This window comes from Anomalospiza imberbis, chromosome 3, assembly GCF_031753505.1.
Source record: "Anomalospiza imberbis isolate Cuckoo-Finch-1a 21T00152 chromosome 3, ASM3175350v1, whole genome shotgun sequence".
Taxonomy (NCBI): Eukaryota; Metazoa; Chordata; class Aves; order Passeriformes; family Viduidae; genus Anomalospiza; species Anomalospiza imberbis.
Window position 1 is genome coordinate 5,671,933 of NC_089683.1, and position 26,384 is coordinate 5,698,316.

At 39.0% G+C, this 26,384-nt stretch overlaps 1 protein-coding gene across 9 annotated transcripts in view; it reads right to left on the reverse strand.

The window, feature by feature from the left end:
* SUPT3H (SPT3 homolog, SAGA and STAGA complex component) overlaps nucleotides 1-26,384 on the reverse strand; it is a 253,953-nt gene that overhangs the window by 18,894 nt on the left and 208,675 nt on the right. The window contains exon 12 of one of the 9 annotated variants that reach the window (XM_068183256.1): nucleotides 24,204-24,245. The exons of the other annotated variants lie outside the window; for them this stretch is intronic. Within the exon in view, the coding sequence (XP_068039357.1) occupies nucleotides 24,219-24,245 (27 nt within the window). The 3' untranslated portion in view covers nucleotides 24,204-24,218. Of the gene's footprint in view, nucleotides 1-24,203; nucleotides 24,246-26,384 lie in introns of those variants that run through there. 9 annotated transcript variants of the gene reach the window in all.

The following is a 26,384-nucleotide window of genomic DNA, read 5'->3' on the forward strand; positions in this document are numbered from 1 at the left end:
GGGAATTGCTCACATTCTGTTCATACAGTTTAAAGTCAGAAGGGAAAATTAGATCATCTAGTCTGACCTCCCACATACCACAGACCACAGAATTTCAGCCAGTTGCCCTTATTTTAGGCCAATAACCAGTTTAACAAAGGCATATTTTCCAGAAATTCATTTGACCTCCACTTGGAGTCATCAAGAACGAGACAATGCAGAACTTCACTTGGTACTTTGTTCCACTGTTAATTGGCTCGTGCCTTATTTCTAAGTTGAATGTCTCTGGTATTATTTTTCTACATAAATACAAGTTGCAAGAACAGCAATTACAACTGTCTCCATAATAATGGTGACATTAATGTGAAAAGAGCCTGTCCAAGTGGGATGCTAAGAAGCATTTTGGCCACATGCACAGAAATATTTAAGTACCAGCTGATCCAGATGAGCCCATTATTGGATTTATTGAGATGTCTGAACCAAGTACAAAAGGATCCACCTATGGGAATACTTTAGTTTGGATCAGGGGAGTGCTTTTGAAACAAATCTCTCATTCATCCTCACTTACTGCACATCATTTTGTACTGTAGAATGATTTCAGAGCATGCTACCTGGTCTTTTTTTGGGTAGAAGCAAATCAAAAGATGCACTCCTAACAGGCATTCAGTCAATGAGGCCAGATTAGGCTTAGTGCTAGATTGAAAGTAAACCCCACTGAAATGTTCATTGAGTGCATGGAGGGTGAGCACCAACTATTTGTCTTCTACACATCTGCTCCTATTTGTACTGTTGGTAAAAGTACAGAATCATGGAATCATAGACTGACTTGGGTTTGAAATTACCTTAAAGTTCCGACCCCTCTGCCATAGGCAAGGATACCTTCCACTAGATCAGATCACTCAGTCACAGCCTGATTCCTAAAATTCCTAAAGCAGTCACAGTCTAATCCCCCTCAACTTTAAGGAACCTCATGTCAGCAGCAGCAGAGAATAGAAAATCAAGATTTAGCAAATAATTTCAGAAGAACAGGAGTTGGTGGAATTGATTTTGCTGAACAAGAGCTGGGCATTAATCCATGATCTGAAGAACAATGGCAGTGATCAAAAGGTACTACAGTCAACAGAGTTTCTTTTTCTTTTTCCAGTGGTATCCTTACTTCTAGAAAATAACAAATATTGTAGACAAACTCACCTGTTTCATCCTGAAAAGATCAAGTAAAAAACTAAGGAGTTCTAGGAGGACCACCAGGAAAAGATAATAGGAGACACTGACATGGAAAGAGGACAACCAATCTGACCTAATAAATCACAGAATTCACGATTCAGAAATGGCTCTTCCACAATATTTTAGAGATAATTTGGCTAGTTGTTCTAACTCTTTGTTACCAGTCAATTACCTTCAATATACTCTCCAAGGGAAGAACAAAGTAACATCGTCAAAACTTGCATCCATTTATCCAGTCCAGAGACACAGGCCAATTAAACACTTTATGCTAAGGGAGGCTTCAAATGAGACATGCAATTTCACACAAGACCACTTAAAGAAGTTGTTTTTTGTGGCTGCCAGACCAGCAGTGCTATTGTCAGCAATAAGTGTTCCTGCGTGGGGCAGAAACTACCAAGAAATTATCTAAGAGCAGCAAGAAGATGAACAAATCAACAGCCTTCAAAATAATTTTTTTGTTGATGAAACATCCTGGAGAGCGTATAAAAGCCAATGCATGAGTGACCATGGCAAACCAAGACTTATTATGAAGCTCTTGAGGGAAGTGATTGGCACAGCAGAAGTAAGTCTTAGTTCACCACAGTTTTCTCCATTTTTCAAATCACAATTCCTGTAAGTATTCCTTTGCAAGAGTTGAAAGGCAGAATAGGTATCAGATTGGCCAGTATGACTCCTTTTATATCTCAATTCCTAATTATCCCATCTTTTCAGAACACAATAATAGCATATAACTTCTATAAAGGAAATCAATAGAAATTTCAGCTTGCATTTTCAGAAGAGCACAACCTCTCATTAGCTTTATTAAAAAGAAAAATCTTCTATTTTCTTCTAATATTTTTAACTTTCTAAATTATTGATTTCTTTCTCATTTCTTTTATTTTTGGGATTTCTCCTTTCTGGGATGAAGAAATAAGGCATTGAAATATTCCAAAAACAATGAAAGTACTTGTTCCAGCTAGGGCCAAATACCAAGACAATACACACAAAAGCTTTGCTCTCAGCCTCCCAGCAAAGGTCTGTCAATCCCCAAGTCTGAAATACACTTCAGAAAAGTGCAAATAGAGTTCATGGTGATCTAATCAACGACTTTTTGGGACATCCAGGACAGGAAATAGGTGCAAATTTAAAATGAGATTTTATGTTTTGGATTGTCTGCGAAGGTAATTAACATCTACAACTACTTTTCAAAATATAAACTTGGCCTTTGAATACTGATACAGCTGAAAGAAAAAAGAAATTCCCAACAAGATGGGGAATCTGAAAAGAATAACAAGGTGATTTTGAAATCCTTGTAAGGTTCCGAGAAGTCTCTTTGGTCTTTGACTCTTTGGCTGGTGATGCTGGATATATGCAAACAGTAATCAGTTCCAGGCCTGCAGTAGCAGCACTCACTCATAATAGAATAAAATTATAGCTTACATAGGAACTCAGAACTGAGAGAAATCTCTGACTATTTGGCAAAGAAAAGTATCAGGAAAGCAGAGGGGTGGAGAATAAAGGCTGCATGGAATAAGAAAAGAAAATTATACTGTTCAGACTAATTACACAAAATAGAAGAGAAGAGGGGCAGAAGGACAGCAGCAGCAGAAGGATTACAAAGAAAGCTCAGGAATAAATGGATGTGGCACAAATCGATGAATTTGACAACGGGGACATTGAAGAATCCTGATCCACACATCATTACCCATGGAGAAATGTCCCTGCCACTGCAGTTACATTTTCACCAGGAGATCAACACATTGTCTGATGGACTGGCACGTGTAATGGCAGTCTTCAAAATGAAATTCAATATACTCCTGTTGCCACTGGAAACCTCACCTTCTTAACTAGTCCCTGCTAATGCAACCAGTTGGCCTGGAAGGATGCCATGTGTGATCATCTCCTGTATTACAGCTTTCTTTGTTAATGCTGGAAATGAAACCTCAGGCACGATAATACCAAGAGTTAACACACACCAGCACATCTATGCCAGCTCAAACCAGCTACATTTTTTCTGACTCTGTGGTGGTTTTGAGTTTTCCTTCTCTCATTCCACCTTCTCTGATCAAGGACACACATGGATACCTAAAAGCAGCAAAGCTTTTCTACCAAAATTACTCTCCTTTAGTAACGAGACCACAAAAGGCTGAAACGCACAACACTGTCTGCCACCACCCTACTCTGGCTGATTGTCTTTTAATAGCTACAATAATGTTGTGCAAAGAACTAATATTCCACATCCTCAACTCACTGGTGAAGGTTCTGGAGCACAGGTCTGATGAGGAGCAGCTCAGGAAGCTGGGGGGACTCAGCCTGGAGAAAAGGAGGCTCAGGGGGGACCTTATCACTCTCTACAACTCCCTGACAAGAGAGTGGAGCTAGGTGAGGGTTGGGCTCTTCTCCCAGGTAATAAGTGACAGGACAAAAGGAAATGGCCTCGAGTTGCACCAGGGGAGATTTAGCTTGGACATTAGGAAAAATTTCGTCACGGAAAGCGCAAAGTACTGGAACAGGCTGCCCAGGGCTGGGGTGAAGTGACCATCCCTGGACATATTTAAAAGACATGTAGATGTGGCACTGAGGAACATGGTTTAGTAATGGGCTCCTGGTTGGACTCAATTATTTTGGGGGTCTTTTCCAATAGAAATGATTCTATGACTCTCCCAGGCAGTACATGGATGATTCCAAAGGAAAGTGTACATTAGCTGAATCTGCTTCTTTATGACTAAAACAGGAAGTTCAGTTCCCTTTTATTGTACCTTTTTCTTTTTGAAAGGCTGCCCAAACAGTTCCGAGTTGAGTTGAAGCAAAGTTATTGATGTCAAGAAGCCAAGATCTTTCGCCACGCCTTGCTGAATGAGGAAGGAAGAAACTGTTTGTGCTCAGTTGTCCTTTGCCTCTCCAGGCTAACTTCGAGCCAAAGAAGCAGGAAGAGGAGAAAGATGAATAAGTGAAGAGGGATAATGTTTATCTTTTAACAAAATCACAATGTTCTGCTCCTAGCTCTAGCAGCCAAGACTCACTGTTGCATCTTTAAGACAGATAGTCTCTTCTCTGAGAGACGACAGGGTAATTATAGCCCTCCTGCCAGAGGGAACTCACACATGCAAACCATTATGTAAAATATAATTTTTTTCTTTAAGAATACTCAAGATCATTAGACATGGTTTTTTCAATGCTAGAAAATCAAGCCAAAAATGAAAATAAACAGTTTCATGTATTCGCAACATAATTCCCTCATGCATTTATGGAAATATAGTAAAAAGCGCCTTAAAAATGTGGTTTGACATTTCATGCTGCTCTGTTTTTCTGTTTTTCCAGTTCCCAACATTTGCCCTCTTGTCCTGTATCATTTCAGTTCCATGGCAGTTTGAAAGAGATGATGATGGCAGCCTTTGTCATTTCTACAGTGCTTTTCAGCCTTGTTTCAATGGGTGGGTGACAGGAAACTTCCCAAGGACTTGGCACTTGACAAAAATGCTTTATAAATTCTACTCTGCATAAACCAAATGTGAATTCATTGTATGCAAATTTGGTAGCACCATTCACCAAGATAATTACAGGTACAGCATTGCTTCCCTAACAATGTGCTTTGGTAAATTCAGGCTAAAGAGAGGATCAGCTTAATTTAACAGGGAAATACCATCCTTCTGTTTTTTTTCTGAGCTGCTCTTCCTCCAGAAGGTTTTATGAGTACACTACCACATTCAAGAGCACTTTCAGACAAACATGGAAAAATATGGAAAAAAATCCCCATGTCTGGCTATGATGATGTGACATGGCTTCATCTCTTTTTTATGCAAGGAGAAGTGAAATCCTGCCTATCTAAACTAGCTGGTATTTTAAAGGTTTTGTCCAGTTTATAAAGCAGAGAACTACTGACAAACCAAACACCATGGTCTAATGGATTAAGCAGGCAACTGCATGCCACAAATTCCTAAGTTTTAATCCAGACTCTCTTGGTGCTCACCTTCTTGTCCATAAAATTGAGATAATATTTATCCTCTACTTCACGAGGGTGTTGTGAGAGTGAGTAAATGTTTGGACAGCTCTTCAAAAGGTCAAGTTCTAACCAGGCACCTGTTTTTTACTGAAATAAACTGTTTCCTCAGATTCCCATGATATGATCATGGCACCTTCTCCAGAGCTTCTCAGATTGCTTCAGAATAACCATCCACATTCATAACCATCCACATACATAAATCACAGAATGGTTTGGGTTGGAAGGGACCTTAAAGATCATCTCATTCCAGTCACTCTGTCATGGGCAGAGACAAAGTTACGCACTGATTTAGGGCTTAAGAGTGATCTCACCTGTAAACTCATGTATATAAATTATCCCCCTGCCACACAAATAATTCAGAAAAACTCCATGCTAATAAACTTTTAATTCATTACTGAAGCAGAAGTGACATGTGTTGCTAATGCCAGTTGATTTCAAAATTGTGATTCAATATCTGAATTGCATAAAAATATCAAGTGGAAAAATAATTTATTTTTAAGAAAATCTTTTAAGAACCACTAGATATGTCAGCAACTGATGCTCTGTAAAGGTTTAAAATAAAAGCTTTAAAAATCCTCTGCTTTATTAGAAGGGCAATTCCAGAGACTTGACACACTGTATAATCCCATCAGTGGTTAGTTCTCAACAAACAAGTCACACATACAGAAAAAATACTCTAGACCAAGGCAGGAGGCAAAAAGAGGTTAAATCGGTCACAAGCCAGGTTTTTCCTCAGTTTTAACTCATAAGTGATGACATAAAACCTAGAAAAAACCCAGCTCCAACTTGAAAATGATTTAAATTTGCCAGCTCCAGCCATTTCTGGAAGTGAGCCAGCCTTAATTTGGATGTAGGCTTCTCAAAATTTGCACAGCTCTAACTTTAACCTGATGCAGCCTATAAAGTGGACCTAGTGAAGAAATACACAAAAAATATTCCACCTAATTCTACACAAGTGACAGTCTGTTCTCTCCACATACCCGAGCTCAGGATCAGCTGCTTCGTTCCAGGAGCGGACGGTGCCGTGTCTTTATGAGCAAAACTGTCCACCTTCAAAATTCCTTCTCTACCAATCTAATGCTGCATGAGGATAATGCTCAAAAGAGGGAATAGGACTTGTTTTCCAGGAGGGAATATTTTCAGAGTCGAGCTTGTAATTTCTATTTGCAAATCTCCAAATTCAACAATTTCTCAGCCTCTATAAACTCGCAGATGGAAAGATCCTGTATTTGGAATAAATAATGTCTGAGCTTCACCTTCATTACAGGGCATTTTCTGTTAGAAGAGTGCTATATCCTGACTCCTGGAATACACAGAAGCCCTTTGTGGTAAAGCTATCACACTGGGCTGCTCCAAGTGTGCAGCTAGGAGGCTCATATTAGTAGCACCATGGAAGGACTGGGGGGAAAAGAAAAAAGAAAATATCATGATAAGCATCGATTGGGAATCCTGATAGCTCTCTCAGGATCCTGACTAAAAATCAAGGGTATTTTTCTATTTTAATATGTCAAAATGAACTTCTGTACTTGTTAAAAAAATCTCAACTTTGAAACATAAGTCCATTTATCTTTTTTACTATTTTTCCAGCCCTTTCCCCAAAAATGCTGGTTATTAAAACATTGCTGCATAAATGAAAGCGGTTCTGCTTCATAACTTGCCTTCTCTTTTCCTCGTGTACACATACAATGAGGTCATTATTTCCTCATTATGCTCATTCTCACAGGGACAGGCTTTGATGTCAAACAGCAAGTGCTGTGACTTCACTGTAGGTACCCAGACTGCAGAAGGACTGTGTGAAAACATTACCAGTCCACACAAGAGATATCCAGTGCCTGGACCAAAAGCCACCAGGAGCTTTGGGGCAGGCCTCTGGTCATCAGGAACATATAACAAATACAGAGAGCGGACTGGGGCACACAAGAACATCCATTGCAGCCACACAGTGTTTGATCAGAGGATCTCAAAGCATGGCTTGCCATCAATCCTCCCACTCATGGAATCACAGAATGGTTTGGGTTGGGAGGGACCTTAAATGTCATCTATTTCCATCCTCTGCCATGGACAGAGACACCTTCCACTAGATGAGGTTGCTCAGGGCCCCATCAACCTGGCCTTTGATGAAATTAAAGAAGACAAAAGGTGTTCTTACAGGAAAGCAAAATGGAAAAAAAAAGTGTCATCAACATCTGCAGTTCAGACAACCCTGAGTTAAGCAGCCCTGATGTCTGCAGTGTGCAGTAACTACTATTATCAATAAGCATCACGTGGAAATGGACTCAAATTGTGCCAGAAGAAGTTTAGATACTAGGAAACAACTCTTCACAGAAAGGGCTGTGGAACGGGCTGCTCAGGGAAGTGATGCAGTTACCATCCCCGGAAGCCTTCAAACAATGTGTGGCTATGGCTTGTGAGGACATGGTTTAATGTTGAAAATGGTCATGCTGGTAGGTAGACAGTTGGATTTGATGATCTTAAAGCTTCTTCCAACATCAACAATTCTGTGATTCTGTACAACAAGATGCATTAGATACTGAATGCTGTTGAAGAGGATCTGACATGTCAGTTCTTCAAGACAACTGGAATTTCTATATTTCAGTAGTTAACAATGACTTATTTATAGAATAGAATTGACCCCATAAAGCCACTGAGGCCAAGGTACCTTTTTCATAGCTCAAACAGCACGTGGTAACCCCATGAAACCATGTCTGTGGCTTCTCTGAGGGTCAGGGTTTAAGACTTCAGCTTTAGAACAGCCAACATATTAAGACTTGACCTCAAGTTCAGTCTCAGGGAATATTCCTGGACCCTCAAAAAAACCCTTTACACTTAAACCACTTTACTAGCCCCAGGAGTGCAACTACCATTTCCCAATGCCAGGACACAGTTCAGAGGTATTTGGAGTCCAGAAGCCATTCTCAAAAGGCAGCCTGGAGATGGCCCTCCTATTTTGGAGAATAAGAAAATGGAATAATATGAGCATGGGTAATGCCATGTTTGTTAGCTTGAGTATCAGACAGCATAAACACAGTTCATCTCCTGGCATAGCCATAGCTTTATGCAATCAGCTCCTCTGAAAAACCTCAGCCCAGATAGCTGGACAAGTGTCCTAATTGAGTAGCTAATAATCACAGTGCCAGCCAGCAGACTTTCTACTTTTAAAGCTTTTATTTTAATAGCCATACTAGAAATATGTTTTGGTGCAGGAGTCAAATGTGAGGCAAAACAGGTATCTTTGTGTTGCCATTCAGGCTGTGTTTCTATGCTGATAAGGTCTTGTTTCACTAATGATGGGGAAAAAATAGCCTTCACTTCCAGAAAAGCTAAGGGCTTTATCTGACACAGCCTCCCAGGAAAGCAGTGTCCTTGTGCCTCAGGATGGGCAGCCAGCCAGCTTGGGCTAAACTGCCTACAAGGCAGAAGACATAATATTACAATTCATATCAGAAAACACTGTAATTTGCTTTTTGCTTACAATTTTTCCTGACAAAAACAAGGCAGCTGAAGAAAAAGAAACAACAGAAGGTGTGCCCAGCTGCTGGCTACTCCTTTGGCCTGTCTAGTGGAGAATGCTCTGCTTGATTCAGAGCAAACTATCACAGGGCTGATAAGGACAGGAACAACAAAAACATTGGGCTAAGAGAGCTGTTCATCAGGATGAGACAGAGAAGAGCCCGGCATGGCAGAGTCTAGAGGGAATAGCACTAAAAGTTAAAGAGAAGGTAAACAGGGATCTATTGTTTCATCTCTCATGTAAGAGAAGACAGGAAAAAAAAATAGATAATGACATTTCACAGAATCACAGAGTTTTTAGGGATGGAAGGAACCTCTGGAGATTATCCAGCCCAACACCCCTGCCAAGGCAGGGTCACCTGGAGCAGTAACACAGGAACTCATCCAGGTGTGTTTGGAATGTTTCCAAAGGGGTAGTCCACAATCTCCCTGGGCAGCTGTCCCAGTACTCTGCCACCCTCAGTGGAAAGAAGTTCTGCCTCAGGTTGGAAGCTAAACTTCTTGTGTTTCACTTCATGGCTATTGCTCCCCATCCTGTTACTGGGCACCACTGAAAAGAGTCTGGCACCACCCTCTGACACCCTCCTTGGAGATATTTATATGTATTGCTGAGATCCCTCTAAGTCTTTTCTTCTCCAGACCAATCAGGCTCAGCTCCTTCTCTCCTCATAAGAGATGTTCCAGACCCTTTGCCTTTTTGTATTAATTATTTAATCCTATCACTGAGAAAGTTTAACACATGAATATTTAGATCAGATAGAGTTCTGTTACAGGAAAATCTCTTTCTGGGAAGCATAATTTAGAGAAAAATCACAGTGATGAAGGTAGACTTTTAGTCATTATTTATTCTTCTGTTTTTTTCTGTTCAGTCTCAAATGCTATGAGTGACATTCTTTACACTTCACTGTGATATTCACATCCCATATTTGAGTGTCTCAAAGCATAAGAGGTACTTCTGGGATGCAACACTGTGCTGAATTATCAATTCCAAAAAGAAGGGAAAAGAGAGAAAAGTCAAAGATCATGATAATAAGATCACTAAACACAGAACCAAATAATATTGCAAGCTACCAAGTACTTTTTGGAGCTATTCTGGATGAGTGGCAAATTCTCTCTCTGGCTTGTGGAAGAGCATATTGAACTCCATATTTAGATTTTTTTTTCTTTTTAAACATGCACATCACATAACCTGGTTAAATAATCTATTTTGAGTATATGCGTAATGTACTGAATATTTTGGTTTAAGCTGTAATTCGCAACAGGCAGGGCATTTCTGGACAATTATAACATGTCTCTGGTAGCATTTTAAGGCATGAAGCCAAAAGGCTGGATGAGTTGAAATACCTGAGATGTGCAATAATCCCTTGGAAACGCTCTGGATTGTCTTAAAGCTACTACACCATGTCATACTTATGTGTATAAAACCCAAAAGTTTGCCTGCGTATTTAGTAAGTTTTACTCACAGTATTCAGCAGCTTTGGATATGGTCAGTTATATATGGAACAAACTATGAGAGCCTGTTGTGACAGGACAAAACAAACTTATCCATTTTTTTTTTAAATCAAAAGAGGGTTGATTTAGATTAGATATAAGGCAGAAGTTAGATACAGATATAAGGCAGAAGTTTTTCACAATGAAGGTAATAAAACAATGTCACAGGTTGTCCAGAAACATGGTGGATGATCCATCCCTGTAAACACCCAGGGTCAGGAGTGAAAGGGCTCAGAGCAACCTGATATGGGGGAAAGTGTCCCTGCTCATTGCAGAAGTTTGGACTAGATAACCTTTAAAGGTTCCTTCAACCACAAAACCATTCTGTGACTATGCATCCTTAGACCCCAGCCTCCTTCAGCAGCTGTGACTGTCTCCTCTCCCCCATTCACCATCCACTTCTTGTCATCACTTTAGGATTTCCCTTTAAAAAACTTGCTTCTTCAATTTTTTTTCCCTGGGGTCTACAATAATTCAGTCTTCTTCTGCTTATCTATTTTTAGGTAGTTTCTGTGCTGGTTTTAGCTAGGGATGTGTATCAATAGTGCTTACACCTGTCTTCAGACTGCTCACTCCTCTCTTCTGCCTGAGCCTCCCTCTCCATCACCGTCCTTGGCATCTCCAACCAAATATTTCTCCTTTTAACCCACGTCACACACCTCAGATGAGAGCTGCATTCATACTCTGCTTAGCTCAGTGAGGCTTCAGGTTGTAACTAAAGGCCTTGGGGTGTGATTTGAACAAACATGACAACAAATGAGAGAAATCACCAAGAGTACCATGGATTTTCAAATACCACATTTTTCTATATTTGGGTAGTTGCCATGCAAGTAAATATCTGTCAATCCATTACACTGAATTAAATTCCTATAAAACATACTAACTAATTTTTATCTATTATTGTCTAATTCTTGACACATAACTTGTTTAAACACCTAGGATCTAATAATATTATATTTAAAGAATTAAAAAGAATCCATACAAAATACTTAGAAACAAAATATTCTGTCTGTGTAGAGCTTTCAGCAGTTACTACTAACATGAGTTGGAAAAGCCCAACAGAAAAAAATCTACTTTTACCTAAAAGTATTTTTACTAATTTTTATAAGTGAGAGCTCCCATAACTGCAATTGAAAGAAAGAAAATATATTAATGTAATTAACAAAATAGGATTATAAAATTGGTAAGGAAATGCAGAGCCAGAACGGATACCAAACTCACTTTTCAAATTACTTACAATCACTGAGATATGAAACAAAAAATCAGAAAATAGTATTTTAAATATAAAAATGACTTGCATTATAAGTATTTTAGGCTTCATAAAACAAAACCTGTACTGTATCTAACCATCCTATCACTAACACCTTACAGTACTCTCTAACATCACCTTTTATATCAAATAAAATTAAGATTCCAAAATATTTTTCACTTATTTAATGTGCATTGATGTAAATTAACTTTTTTCAGTTTTGACCATAGACATCTCTCAGTCTGAGCTAAGTCACCCCCCTCCACTTACAGTCAGTGCTGAGAAACATCTTGTTTAGAAAGGATATGCAGATCTTAAAGTACCCTCTCCTACATGCCTGCATTTGGCAAGATGAAATCCAAACTCCTTTTTCTGGAAAATCTGAACTTCTTTATTTTAACCACATGAAACTCCCCAATTTATTTGGTTATAGATGTTATTTGAACCCTGTTAACCCTATGAAGTCGAGCTTGCTGAAAAAAAAAAGAGTGGCTAATCATGAACACTTTCCTCAAATGATACATTATTACTGTTTTCCTTTAAATATCAAGCCAGTTGTCAGCAAATCAGACTGTTAATGGAAATGCCTGGAATTGTAGTTCCTGTTTTTTCAATGAGTGTCAGAGGGCAGGTTTAGTTTAGACATGAGAGAGAAATCCTGCCCTGTGAGGGTGCTGAGGCTGCCCAGGTTGCCCAGGGAAGCTGTGGCTGCACCATCCCTGTAAGTGTCCAAGGCCAGGTTGGATGGGGCTAGGAGCAATCTGGGATAGGGGAAGGTGTCCCTGCCATTGCAGAGGTTTGGAATGAAATGGTCTTTAAGGTCCCTTAAACCCAAACCATTACATTGCTCTGTAATTCTAGACTTTGGAAACAGCCCTTCCAGCTTGCTGCACCTTAAAGACAGGAGCTCCTCGTATGGAAACGAGACTGCACTGATCTATATTTACAAACAGGAGGAATTCAGGTCCCAGAGTATGAACTGTTAATTCAAACTCCTAACAAACTGGAAAGTGAACAATTCAGAAAAGCAAACACCTTTCATTCATGTGTAGGATGGCAAAATCACAACATTTATAAAATCTGAGGCGATAATGAGGATTCAGAGAACCATTCTTGTGACTTGCTTAGACCCCACCACCACAGTATATTCAAGTTGAGGCACTGGACTGCATCCTCTGCAAGTGCATCCCACAATACTCACCAATCCCCAAATATTGTTGTATTTATAGACACATGTAAGATTTAAATGAGCTGCAGCATGAGATGCCTTCCTATACCAGGAGACATCTGGTACAGCCACAGCCACCTGGGTTCCTGCTGGGTGACAGCAACTGGGTGGCCCTGCAGCCTGGTCCAGTTTGGGACACTCATCTCTGCACCACCTGGGGATGTGTCTTGTGCCTTTGCAAGATAAACAACACACCTTAAAGTCCCATTTTCAGCATTCTCTTCTGTCAATCCTAGCACTGGCATTAGTAGAGTGTAAAGGGACAAAATTAACCTGGCTTTGCAGCAGAGAAAAACAATATTCAGACAGAATCAATAATAATATTGCAATAGTGACAGTAATAGTAATAAATGAGTCATTATTATAATCTTTAATTTTTTTAATCCATTTTTCTGGGAAGGGCAGACACACAGGATATATTTCATTAACGAACACTTTGCCCAGAGGAGTGCACAACTAAGTGTTAAAGCCTTTTAGTTTGGCTTAGAAAGAAGAGACAAGCAGATAACCAAATTGGTCCTGAAATATTTAATCCCGGAAATCGTATCTCAAAAAATAACCTTGAAGCCATAAAATAACTGTTTACCAGGGCTTGCTCCACTTTGTTATGAACACTTTGAGTCGGTGCTAAATTAAGAAAGCGCCTCAACAAGGCACAGTCCATAAGATACGTTATCGGGTTTTAGGGCAAAAACAGGCCTATCTTGCCACCAGGAACAACAACTTCGTATGAAACCCTCTCAGAAAAACACGTCTCCAGCTTTTAGTTTTGTAAAGGCTTGTTTTCCTATTAAACCCTCTCAGAAAAACACGTCTTCAGCTTTTAGTTTTGTAAAGGCTACTTTCTGACTGACCTTTTCTGAAGCACAAACTCCTGCAGAAGGGCCAGCTAAACTCCTTGCTACCCATGGATCCCTGGTATTGAAATCAAGGTAAATTTTGGGCTGCCTCTATAGAATCTACTTCATAAACATGAATGACATCCAGGACACTCCAGTAACTTGAAAAGTAGAATATGACAGCAAATTTAGCCTCTAGCACATTGGTTCGAATTTCAGGCTTATAAAAATCTGCAGTTCTGGAAGGGGAGGATCATCTTTAGTACATTTTGTGACCAGATGATGACAGACTGGCTGAGCTTCCGGAGAAGTCCTATCAACACTTTGGTGGCTGGCAGTACAGCTACTGGGACCAATTAGATTAATTAAAACTACATGGCATGCAGGCTTCATGTGCAATTCCTAACGTGGTTAGAAGGCAGACAAATATGCCACAGCATGATTTTGACTATAATGGGGACATCTATAAAACCTTTGGAATGCAGGTCTTGAATCCAGGGAATGGTGAGAAGACAGAAAACCTGAATTTACAAATCCCTAAATAGGCACCCAACAGCACTGTGAATCTCAGAATCATTGGGGCTGGAAGGCCCTTCTAGAAATTTTCTAATCCCACCTGAGCAGGTTGCTGAGGGATGTGTCCACTCAGACAAATGGTTAGACAATGCCACAACAATTAGAATAAAATATAAAAAAACTATGCAATCCTGTCTCCCTTATATACCAAAATAATACCATAGATAGAATTTCCTATATAGGTAAATTATTTGGGAAGGGGTATGTGTGTGTGTGAAAGAGGTCTCATTCCCATCATTGCCACACATTTGGGCTACACTTTATGTACATTTTTGTGACCATTAAAGGCTTCCATCAATGGAGACATGGAGTCTGAGGTTCAGCAACATCTTTGACAAGTGGTCTATCCACATCAAATTATGGGAAATTTTGTAAATCACAGAATCACAAAATCATTTAGGTTGGAAAAATCCTTCTGGTTGTACCATTTCTGGGCTACTCAGGACAAGAGAGACATGGAGCTCCTGGAGTGGGTCCAGTGGAGAGTGACAAAGATGATGAAAGGACTGGAGCATCTCCCTTAGCAGGAAAGGCTGAGGGAGCTGGGGCTGTTCAGCCTCCAGAGGAGACACAGCTGAGAGGGGCCCTCAGCCCTGGGTGTCCCTGTGTGCAGGGAGGGTCAGAGCAGGGCCCAGGCTCTGCTCCAGGGGCCAGCAAGGGCACCAGAGGTACGGGCAGGAATTGATCCCAGTGAGTTCCACCTGGACATGAGGAAGAACTTCTATACTGTGCAGTGACTGAGCACTGAACAGATTGTCCAGAGAGGCTGTGGAGTCTCCTCACTGGGGATATTCCAGAGCCCTCTGGACACAATCCCATGCTGTGTGCTCTGGGTAGTTCTGCTTGATCAGGGAGTTTGGAGTAGATGATCCACTGTGCTCACTCCAACCTCAACCATTCTGGGATTCTGTGATTCCCTAAAGCAGCCATGGTCACTATGCTGCCTTCAAAAAGCAGGTGCTTGAATTTCTCCTCTTCCTTTGCTACTACGAATCCATTCCAGCATGATTAGCATGAAAACAAAATAAGGTTTAAACAATGACATTATCTTGTTACTGCTTCTTGTACAGAAATTCCTACCATTTGTGCAGAAACACAGCACACAGTTGCTGATGTTGGAACTGAATGTTGTTCATACCTGAACTTTAGATCCACCTCCTCAGTTTGTGTATGTGGCTGCTGTCAGGATTTGGATTTTTATCACAGTAAAAATGCGTGTATGTACTCAGTATATTCAGCATTTACATCTATTAATAAAATAATAATGTATATTAGAAAATAATACTGAGCCAGAATGTTAATGTAGTCTCTTCCATGTGCCAAAAACTCGTGTGGGCATGTGCATAAAGAGTGTACATACTCAGAGAGACACTAACATCTTGTAATGCAATATGTTTCTGTTATACACACTCCAGACTTCCTCACAGCTGCATATTTTAATATACATAAACCCATACTTGAAAAATAATAAAATGTATTAGTTTTCCACATTAGGCATTTATGACCTAATTTAGAAGAATATTACATCTTTATAACTTTTAAAAGACCCATTTTGATAAAACATCCCCATAAACAGACTGAGAAAATCAGGGTAACAAGCATCTGTTGCTGCATTGTTTTCTTAATGGGGTAATAAACTAATAACACATTTTTATAACTTTTCACAAGAATATAAAGTATTAAAATTGAAACTGATATTGAAAAATGTTCTCATGGTCCATTTTATTTTATTTTTCCACTATGTAAATTTACAGTACTTACCAGATTAATATTAATATATCTTAATTATGTTGACAAAATGGAAATTTGCCAAAGACATTCAAAGAATGGAAATAACTTGTTGTTTCCACTACTCTAATTAAGGTGGTGTATTTAGCCCATTTTATTCATAATATAGGAGTAATATGAATATTTATAAGAATGTATAGAGATGCCACATACAGAAATAATGACCAAACTCTTGGAGGGTTCTAAAAAAAGTTTATTCCATTAGCTTTTAAAAGCAATTGTGCCTTTTTCTTTCTAATCTACCTGTTTTAATAAATAATTACCAAATCTTTATTTCTAAAAGCAAATGTCAGAAATTACAAAATCAATATCTACTTTCCAAAACCTTATGTTACATTGTTGGGATGTTTATTTTTCCTTTTAGAAAAAAAGATCCGACTGTGTTGTGTAACACAAAACTAATGAAAAGATATTGAAAATTGAAACTATGAAGTGAAATTGCTATGTTTAGGAAGGCGAATTTTGACTTATTTCCTTTGAAACTATTAATGTGAACATCAGGAATTCAAACCGAATAAGCTGCTGACCTTCCTTCAAAGTGGATTTTCACATTTACAGTTTACCAAAGTACCAGCAAAGGATGATTCATAGCTCTTGGGGATGGAAAGGACCATCTAACCTCACTGTGCTCATAATACAGCCCACACAATTTTCTTGAATTGGCTCTCCAGAACCAATAGCTGTGGTTGAACTTAAGCATGGCTTTTACAGAAACATCTCCTCTTGATTTTAAATTTTCCAGTCATGGATAATCTGTCACAATCATTGGCTAAGTTATTTCAGCACTTAGTTATGTTGTTATAAATATATATGCCTTATTTCTAGTTTGAATTTATCTTGCTTAAATGTCAAGCTGCACTAGAAGGACTCCTCATACACATCCTGTCAAGGCAGAGGAAAAGGCACTTCCACAGCATGGTCCATTTGACCCCTCTCAAACAGCTACCTTAGGAAGAGATAAATTACAGCCCAGAAATGCTTGTTCCTTTCAATTGACTATAAAGGAAATCAGAGAATCATGGAGTGGTTTGCATTGGAAGGGACCTTAAAAACCATCTCATTCCAACATCTGCCACTGGCAGGGACACCTTCCTCTATCCCAAGTTGCTCCAAGCCCCATTCAACCTGGCCTTGAACACTTCCAGGGATGGGACAGCCACAGTTTCTCTGGGCACCCTGTCTACTTGTGCTCACAGGTGCTTGTCACTGTGCTCAGATACAAATATTTGTATCTATCCAGAGGAATCCCACCCCAAATATCCATATAGGTTTGCATGCAAGGACTGAAAAACCCTAAGACATGGCATTTTTCTTTTTTATGGGCCCTTAATGACTGGCTACATAATACATTCTTCAGTTTGATGCACTCCTGTCTCTGTGTTGGTATTTTCTAGTATTTCACCCAATTGTTGAGGTTCTGACTAAAACACGAGCACACATTTCAGCTGTGCTTGCCCCAGTACAGCAGAAAACTCTTCTAGTTCCTGCTCTCCTTCCTGCCCACCCAAGGACTGCCCGAGGACTGCCTCAGCCCCTTCAGCTACAGGACTGGATTGGCCTCATTTCATTCAAGTGATTCCTCAAGACTCCAGGACACTCTTTCAAAATCCCTACTTTGCAAGATACAGCCCCAGAGACTGTAAACGTTGCCCATTTGCTTAATTTACAGATGAAATACTTAACATCTGGCTCCTCTGGAACGAAAAGAACTTGCTTACACTTCATTTATCAAATGGTAACTCAGTAACTCTTTGTCACTACCTTGTCCTCTTCATTATTTTACAATCCTCAATTAACTTCACTCCAAAAATATTTGACAAGGAAACTAGACTCTGAGTAAACTACTTTTGGAGAAATGGAAAGTTGAAGAGTTTGCAATGTAAATTTTCCAAACCTGCAACACTCACTATGAAAGCAGAGCTCCAGCCACTCTGCCTATATCATAAAATACAGCAGCATAGGGGATTTCTCAGAGCAACAAGCAAAGCCTCATTCATACAATCTTGGAATTATTTAGGCTGGAAAAGACCTGTGAGATCATCGTGTCCAACCATTAACCCAGCACTCACCACTGAACCATGTCCCCAAGTGCCACATCCACACATTTATTCAACACTTCCAGGGATGGTGATTCCACCACTGCCCTGGGCAGCCTGCTCCAATGTCTGACCACCTCTTCAGCAAAAGAATTTTTCCAGTGTTCAACCTCAACCTCCCCTGGTTATCTTTGAGGCCATTTCCTTTTGTCCTGTCTCTGGTTACCTGGGAGAAGAGCCCAACCCCCAGCTGGCCACAACCTCCTTTCAGGTAATTTTAGAGAGGGGTAAGGTCCCCCTTTATTGCCTTTACATTGGTGTTACAAAGGCAGCCTCAGTTATAATGGTGACAGGCAGAACTTGCCAGGGCTGTTCTTGGGATTTATGTCAGTACGTACTAAAGCCAAACATTTGCTGCTGACTTCAGGCAGCTGAATGGTGCCACATCACTTTAACGTAAAATATTACTTTTTTTTGGAAAAAGACATTATTAGAAATTTTTAACCCATAATTTCTTGAAAATAAACTTTATGAAGCTGGGAATGAACTCTTTCCATGAAAAAAAATAAGAAATATAAGGGTTTGCTTCAGCAAGCTAAAAGGAAATTGTTCTTTGATGAATTGGGAAGTATGTAATAAATTAGGGGAAGCAAATAATACTCTGCATTGTAACCTTTGCTCACAGACACGGCTGTAGGTGTTCCTTACCCTAAAGTACAACTGATAAAGGTTCTAGGCCAAATAACTCAGGACTAGTTGGACTAGTTAGATTTTTATGTCCCTCTGAGAGCACTCATGTCAAGCTGCCAGCTCAGGCTGAGTCTGGATAAACTGGAACTCCTCATCTCCCACCTAGTCCAAATCCTCCATTTCTGTTCATCAATAACCCCGTGTACCCCACCATCATCAAGGGGTATAACACGGGTTTTAGCTCTGAGACTGGATACTCTGTTCACTTCAGGATTTGCAGCTGCATCTTGTATTTTTCTTTCCTGATAACAATCCTAGTGGCACGTAACAGCCTTTCTTACCCTCCATCCAGATTCCAATCTGCAGAAGTCACAGAAACACTGAGGAATCTAGCTTCAAAAAACAACATCTTCTTCTTTGTACCAAGTCATAGGCTCATTTCTCCCACCCATCACTTTGATTTTCCTCTCAGCCACATGCGTCAGAAGCTGCTTTCCATTTCCCCTCATGACACATCCTCCTCCTGTGCATCAGCACATCTCCCATCAAATGTCAGATTCCAACCTGGATCACCTCACTTGCCACTCATTGCTGTGCACACACCAAACATTCACACCAGCACATCTCCTGCATCTTTTTGGTAGGAAAAATCAAACAGCAGATGAACATCATCACCCACTGTCACTTCATTCTTAAATCTCTTCTGTGCTGTGACTCGTACAGGAAAAAATCTCTTACTGACTGGATAATTTATATACTGAGACCACTTCCTCACCAGCTTAACAACACTATCTCCTTTCACTCTTCTGTTTAGCTTATCAAATCTTATAATTTGTCATGTGTCTATATTGCAAAATCTATTGAGCCATGATTAACTTCTGTTCTGCATTCGTAAGATGAATCACACAGAAATACAGAGGAATCCTGGATCTTGATTCATGTTCTTACACTGAAAAGCATTACTAATAAGTTTGTTTTCCCCCCTTTTTAAAGTTAAATGACAGTTTACTTCTATTATGGAAGTTGAGACTCCAGGAAAAAAATCCCATTTTAAAGAAATGGTATGACGCACCTTTAAAAAATGACAATAAAACCCAGTATTCTTTTAAGTATTTCAGGTTAAGCATTCAAAATGTCTCATTATTTCTGATGATTTAGAACTGGCTATAAAATTGTCTTAAAATTAGTCTTTCTTGATCACAGGAATGGCTTTCAACATATTCTAAAGAGCCGTAATTAGTAGCTTTTTATCTATTTGTTGAGCTATTTAATTTCTCTCTTTTGTACCTAGTTAACTATTAACCTAGTTAACTATTTTAATCACCTGTGACTGTAATAAATTATGGACAAAGATGGGCTTCATCTACCCCATGGGATATAAAATCCCAAGTTTCCTAACGTGGCAACAAGCATATACCTTCCTTCTATACCATCTGCTCCTTTAAAAAAAAAAAAAAAAAAACCCTATGCACAATGGTGAGATTGTTTTAACTTTCTTGTTAACAGATGCAGAAACAGCTGAATGCTTTTTCTCAGAAGCACTTAATCCACTCTCCAAACCTCCACTATATCTTCTGAGGGTAATTTAAGCATCATATCTAAACACCAATTAGAACTAGAGTTTTCTTGATGGTAAATATTAATAACCTGTCCTTCTTGCAAGGAAAAAAAATACCCAAACTCCAAACCCTTCACCACTGACAAAATTACCTCATGAAATTACTGTTTCTCACTTCCAGGCCGTTTGCATTGCAATAATTCTGCACAGAGACTGCTTGCTTCCAGCAGTTTTAGCACCTTCTGCAGTAAAACTAACACATGTGGATCTCTGGAGAGTCTTATTTTTTTCCTGTTGTCCCAATTCTTTGCCATCAAAAATGACAATCCTGTCAGCACATCAACACATTTCAAGACTGACCTGTGCCAGTACACAGTCTGGAATATTGCATTAGTACAACTCCTCCAGGTTGGATACCAACCTTTTCCCCACCGGCCAGTGTTAGGAACCCTGTGCAAATATTTATTACGTGATTTTTCTTCTTATTTTTATCGGGGTTTTCCCTTATTATTTCTTACTGATACTTATTCTTATTTTTCTCCTAGCATTATTGGAATTTAAATTATGTGAAATTAGAGACGTGTAATTCTTAGGCAGGTCCTGGCTGTGGAATTCATTCCAAATTAGTAAAACAGAACTGGATGGTTTTAATCACTCAGGTGTACTCCAGATTCCACAGTCATTCTGCAATTGAAGCCTGAAGGAAACCACTTATTTCATACATGTTCTCAGGGCTTTGCAGAAAAGCTCAGGGTCTTAGGAAAGCCCAGTATCTTATATTTTCATTCATGTGCACATAAATACCCCCAGAGACAGAAAAGTGTCTTATCAAGGAAAAATCCTTTCTCATATCCCCTCTCCTGAGACTGTCATGAAGGAAAGGGTGCAACTTCTACCAATAAGCAGCTAAAGAATTTAATTGGTGTGAAGGAAACTGAGATCCAGTGGGACATGGAGGAAGAGGTTTGGTTTAAAAGCAAGAAAACCATCTTGATTGTGAAATTTTGTCACTGTAGAACAGCAGAGAGAAGAGATGTACCAGAAAGCTCTGGCTGAAGCTTAATCCTATACTGGAAACCACAGTCACAAATATAAGTACAGCAGCAAATAGCACTAAAAAAACGACTGGTACTTGTTTAACTGTTTTCATTTTCTGAAGTCTGATATCCCTTTCTAGAATTTTCCTTCATTTTGTGATTTTTTTTCTTAGCTCAGCTAACTCCAAAATATTGACAACTGCTGTATCTTATTTAAGTTTAAAGTCTTTAAGTATTTTCCAAAACTTTCCAGTGAGCAAATATTACAAGGTGAAAAAGAATCTGATTTTAATTTCATTCAATTTTATGTTCTACAAGTATCTCCTTTTCTCCTATGTGCAATAAATTAAAAAACAAAATAAAACAAAACAAAAAAAAAAACCCCACAAAAAATTCCAAAAAACCAAAACTGAAATCATAGATGAATCAAAACTTATATAACTAATAGCACCAAAGGCCTCAATTTAGCTCATGCTTTTTTAGACTGTAGGTATAGTTTAAAAATTAAGCAGAGGACTGCTTTGCTGAATTGAGGTTTACACAACCCTGAAGGTAAAGTCAGAAAACTGGAATAATACAAAACTTCAGGGAGGGAACACAAAAACCCCAAAATAAAATTAATAAAATGTGTTTGGTTGCCTAAAGCCTGGTGTTTTCACTTGATTTTCCTAGAGAAATACGTCCAAGCAGTATGAAGTGGGCAGCCAGGCTCCCTGAAATGGGTTTGGTTTAGAGAAAAGGATAACTTTAATGCTTAAGAGATTTTCTAGCAACCAAATCACAGTGTTGCCTTCTGATGCCTGGAGATGTATCAGAGGGATGAGGGGAGAATGAGCACCTTTGCCTCAGGGCATGCAGAGGACAGGGGACACAAATGAGAGGCAATCAAACATCATTTATACTGCTGCAGATTCAGTAACTTTTTTTGCTGTTAGTGGTATCAAAGATTTAAATGAGAAGTGACACCTCACTGAGTAGGACATGATAAATGGAGTGAAATGAAGCACAAAATCCCAGCTTTTATTCAGGAATCTTTTGTCTTTCCCTGTGCCAAGTACTTGAGTTTGAGTATTATTATAGGACTTAAGGAACAAGAGTAGGTAACTAAAATGGAAAATAACAGATGATAAAAGTTATTTTAAAAATCTCCACTTGGTTTTGGTGTTCCCATATTATTATCTGCCCCTTTCCAGATTTACTCTGCTATTCTAGAGGTTTTACATTCTTTATTTGCAAAGTGACAAGTCAGGGATGCCAGAGATGTCCATGGGTAAGAGTCATGGAATCTCAGAATCCCAGAATGGTTTGGGTTAGAAGGGACCTTTAAGATCACCTGGTTCCATCTCCACAGGCAGGGCTACCAGCCACTAGACCAGTTTGCTCCAAGCTTCATCCAGCCTGTCCTTGTGTCCAAGCTCAATACAACAGGACACATCTGTCAAGCATTAGTTGTACGAGCAGCACATACAATGAAGATCCTGCTCACGAGAAATTACGTTTCGTGCAATTTTTCTCCATTTGTAGGTTAATTCCAAGTCAAACAGCCTTATTACATGATCCTAAAGTTCTCATAATGTTACATCCAGACAGCTCACATCCTGTGCTATAGAGCTGGGCAGCCCTGCTGCTGAATCACAGCTGCTGCATCTCAGTCTGAGCTGGCTCAGAGCAGCACTGAGAGTGAACTGACAACTACAAGCAGCTCCAGTTCACAAAGCACTTTCAAATCTTTAAAGAAAAAAAAGGTGAATGAATGCTCATGTTCAAGGGAAATCTGAAAGAATGGTATGAAATACAACTGCAACTGATCTTGTATTATATAATGGTATAAGTACGCGATATTGTCCATGATATAACAAAATCACAAAAACATGAATCCTGCAAGAAGCTGCATTGTAATTCTGTGTAAAGACAAGTAAAAAAGATACACTTCACTTTTGAGATTCTCCCATTTTGTTCTTAGGATTTTTCAACAACCAAGTTTATATTTATTATCTTTTGTACCAGAATGTACCTGCTTCATGGGCAATGCCTCTGCCTTTACAAAAATTAATGCAAATTATAGAAGAAGGAAATATTTATTTTTGTGTAATATCTTGAAGCACTAAATTAAGTTACCTTTTGTCCCAATCTCTGCTCTAGAATTGTAGTTCTCACCCTACCCTTGAAATACATATTTATGTATTACATGTTAGATTGCCTTGAGCAAAGTACCAGAAGTCAGATTCTCATCCATACTAAGGTTTTTTAAGCCTCTCAGGAGGCACATAAGAACATACACTTTTAGAAAGTAACATATTCTTACCCTCAGATCCTTTTACATCAGTACAACTGTTCTTGAAATTCCTCTCGTATGTATTTGAATCTGGCCATACAGTTAGAAAAAAATAATTATATAAGATTTACAAGACTAGGAGTTGCTGTGGTTTATATGAGAGATTCAGGTGACTGCAAACCTTATAGTTCACTTATCTTCTCACTAACAGACCTAGCAAATTAATCTGACAAATCAGATTTTTTAATCATTGCATATGAAAAATGCTAAAGTATGAGCTCCTATGTTCTTTATTTGCAAAGCGCAGGTTTTGTTCAGCACTTCCAGCATAACAGGTTTAAACAGGCGGTGACACAATGGAGCACAACCCTCTGTGTGGTTGTACAAACTGCATCAGCAGAGTCACTCCATGCCAGTGTCTCCTGCCTCAACAGAACCACATCCATGCTGCCTGAAAGCCTCACGTGCTGCTTGCAACAATTCATGTACTGTGTTGTGTAGTAGGACACTGATGTATGTGCTATCCAAGAATTTTAAATATCCCCACAGGATATCAAATACTATCCAGAGCGTTTGTAAATACTTTCCTAGTGCTCTGCAGAAAGGGAGTCAGTTCTTTTCAAATCTACTTCAATGACATTTTTGTCTTATCTAAAAATCTATGCTCCTGTTCAATAAAATCATCTGGGCAACTTACTGCCTCATCAGTACTGCGAGCTTGTGCCCCCATTAATAAATTCTGTTGGAGCGTTAAGACTACCCCCAGTAGGGACAGCTGGGAAACTGCAATATAAAGTCAAGCAGCACATTTAATGACCAATGAACTTCTGGAAACTTACTCCAGAATGATACATCATTGTGTCAGACACTCTTAAGCATTATGCAGCTTGGTCTCCCTCTTTAGAAACATGAAACCCCCTGAAACTGCTACCACAAATTGGGAACCTTTAAAATTACTGCCAAGCCACCTGCTTTTCTCCAAGAAACTTCATAAAACTCTCCAAATTAGTAATGTCATTAAGTAAAGCTTACAGAACTGTTGTTATTCTGAAGGAGTATTAGCTGTTTAGCTTAAGGAAACCAACAGGGATTTTTATAATGGAAAGAACTGTCATATATATTATATAATCTATTTCAAATGAAATGCTTTAATATATTCTTGAATATGCTATTCTTTAACATTTTAATCTTTCTGGGAGAAAACTCTATTAAACATATTATCAGGATTAAATTTATCTAATGGAGAAGTTCAGTTCAGGAGAGGAGATGTGATTCAATCAGTTTATGGGTCTTCAGATAGCATTAAGAGCCATATAAATCAAATGCCCCATTTTACATTTCTGAACAGCACTGGAAGAAATAGTGCTGGAATCAAAGAGGGAGCCCCATTTCCCCTGTTCCTTCTCTTTTTTGAATGGCCCTACAGAGAGCAGGCGAGGATGGATTATAGGAATGCCTTCTGTTGAGGAGTCAGCCAAAACTGTGCCATCTCATCTTGGAGCAATTTATCCAGTAAGATGATTTAGAGGACAGTTCAGTGGCACCATTTTTGGAGGCAAAAGCAGAAGGGAAGGAATATAAATCAAAGGTGACTGGCAGGTAAAGGATATATGCAGCAATCAGCCAAACCATGTGCACACTGGCACAAATTCAACAAGATCATTTATAAAAATTTTAAGTCAGGAGTACACAAAAGGGGGTCTGGTGCTAACTAAATCCACAGATAGATTACACGCCACTGAAATAAACACTTCCAGATGCTGGCATACAAAAACCTTTTACAGAAAGAAATGTTTTCTTTCATAAATCTGAAAGGAGGAACCTTGGGATGGGGGTTGGGAGAGAAGGGAACAAGATTTCCAAACTGAGATTTGACTTCCTACTGGTTTTATAGAATAATAACTCATCTTTTTCAAACACAAAGTGTTAACATTGTAGAATTACAAATAACTGCAGACAACAGCTTGAAGTATAGACAAAGACATCATAAATATGTAACTGTTTAATGAAACAAAATGTCCTTTTTTTTTCTTTCAAAATGAGAAGAAAGAATGAAAATGTCAATGTGACTCTTTCTATATCAGAAACTGAATGTGTAACAGAAGGGAAAGTTTTCAAATGCCTTTTGACATAAATACATACATTTCATTTTTGAGAAGTGATTAAGAATGAAATCCTGACTTCTTCAAAATCAGTATCAATTGATTCAGAATATCAATATGGGCAGTCTATATTTTAAAGGACCCTAAGTATCAGAGATTTTTTTATTTGGTTTCCATGTAACTAATTTCTTTTGGAAACAGCATTCAAAACTTTTTATCATTCAAGTGCTTTAGAAAAATTCAGCTGTACTGTATCCACATTGTGTCTATTGAAGAAATTATTGAAGATTATATTCCAGAACTTCTTCTCACTACTACTTTGATGTGAAATATGCACAAAGAAGTTTCTTTCAGTTAAGAGGACTAAGTTGAGGACCAAGTCCTCTGGGTGACAATTCCAGGTTGTGGAGCCTCCTTCACTGGAGATACTCAAAAGCCTCATAGACATGAGCCTATGCCCTGAGATCTGGGGGACCCTGCTTGAGCAGGAAGCTTGGACCAGAAGACCTCCAGTGGTCCCTTCCAACTGACCCATTCTGTGACTCGGTGAATGTGAAGCTGAATTTTTCTTGAAGTTTAAGGCACCTAAACCAAACTTGCTTTCCAAAATGTCCTTTTCCACAAATATCATATTGCCACATTATCCTTTGTATTTTAAATGCTTCCCTCTCTTCTTTCTACCCCCTGAATCTGCTGGTTTAGTCTCTCATAAGCTCAGCTTTGCCAGGTCATCAGCTACTATTCCACAGATTTAGATTTTAGGGGAAATTAATAGAGTCAAAACCATCTTTATTATATTGAAATTATTAAAGATCCGTGA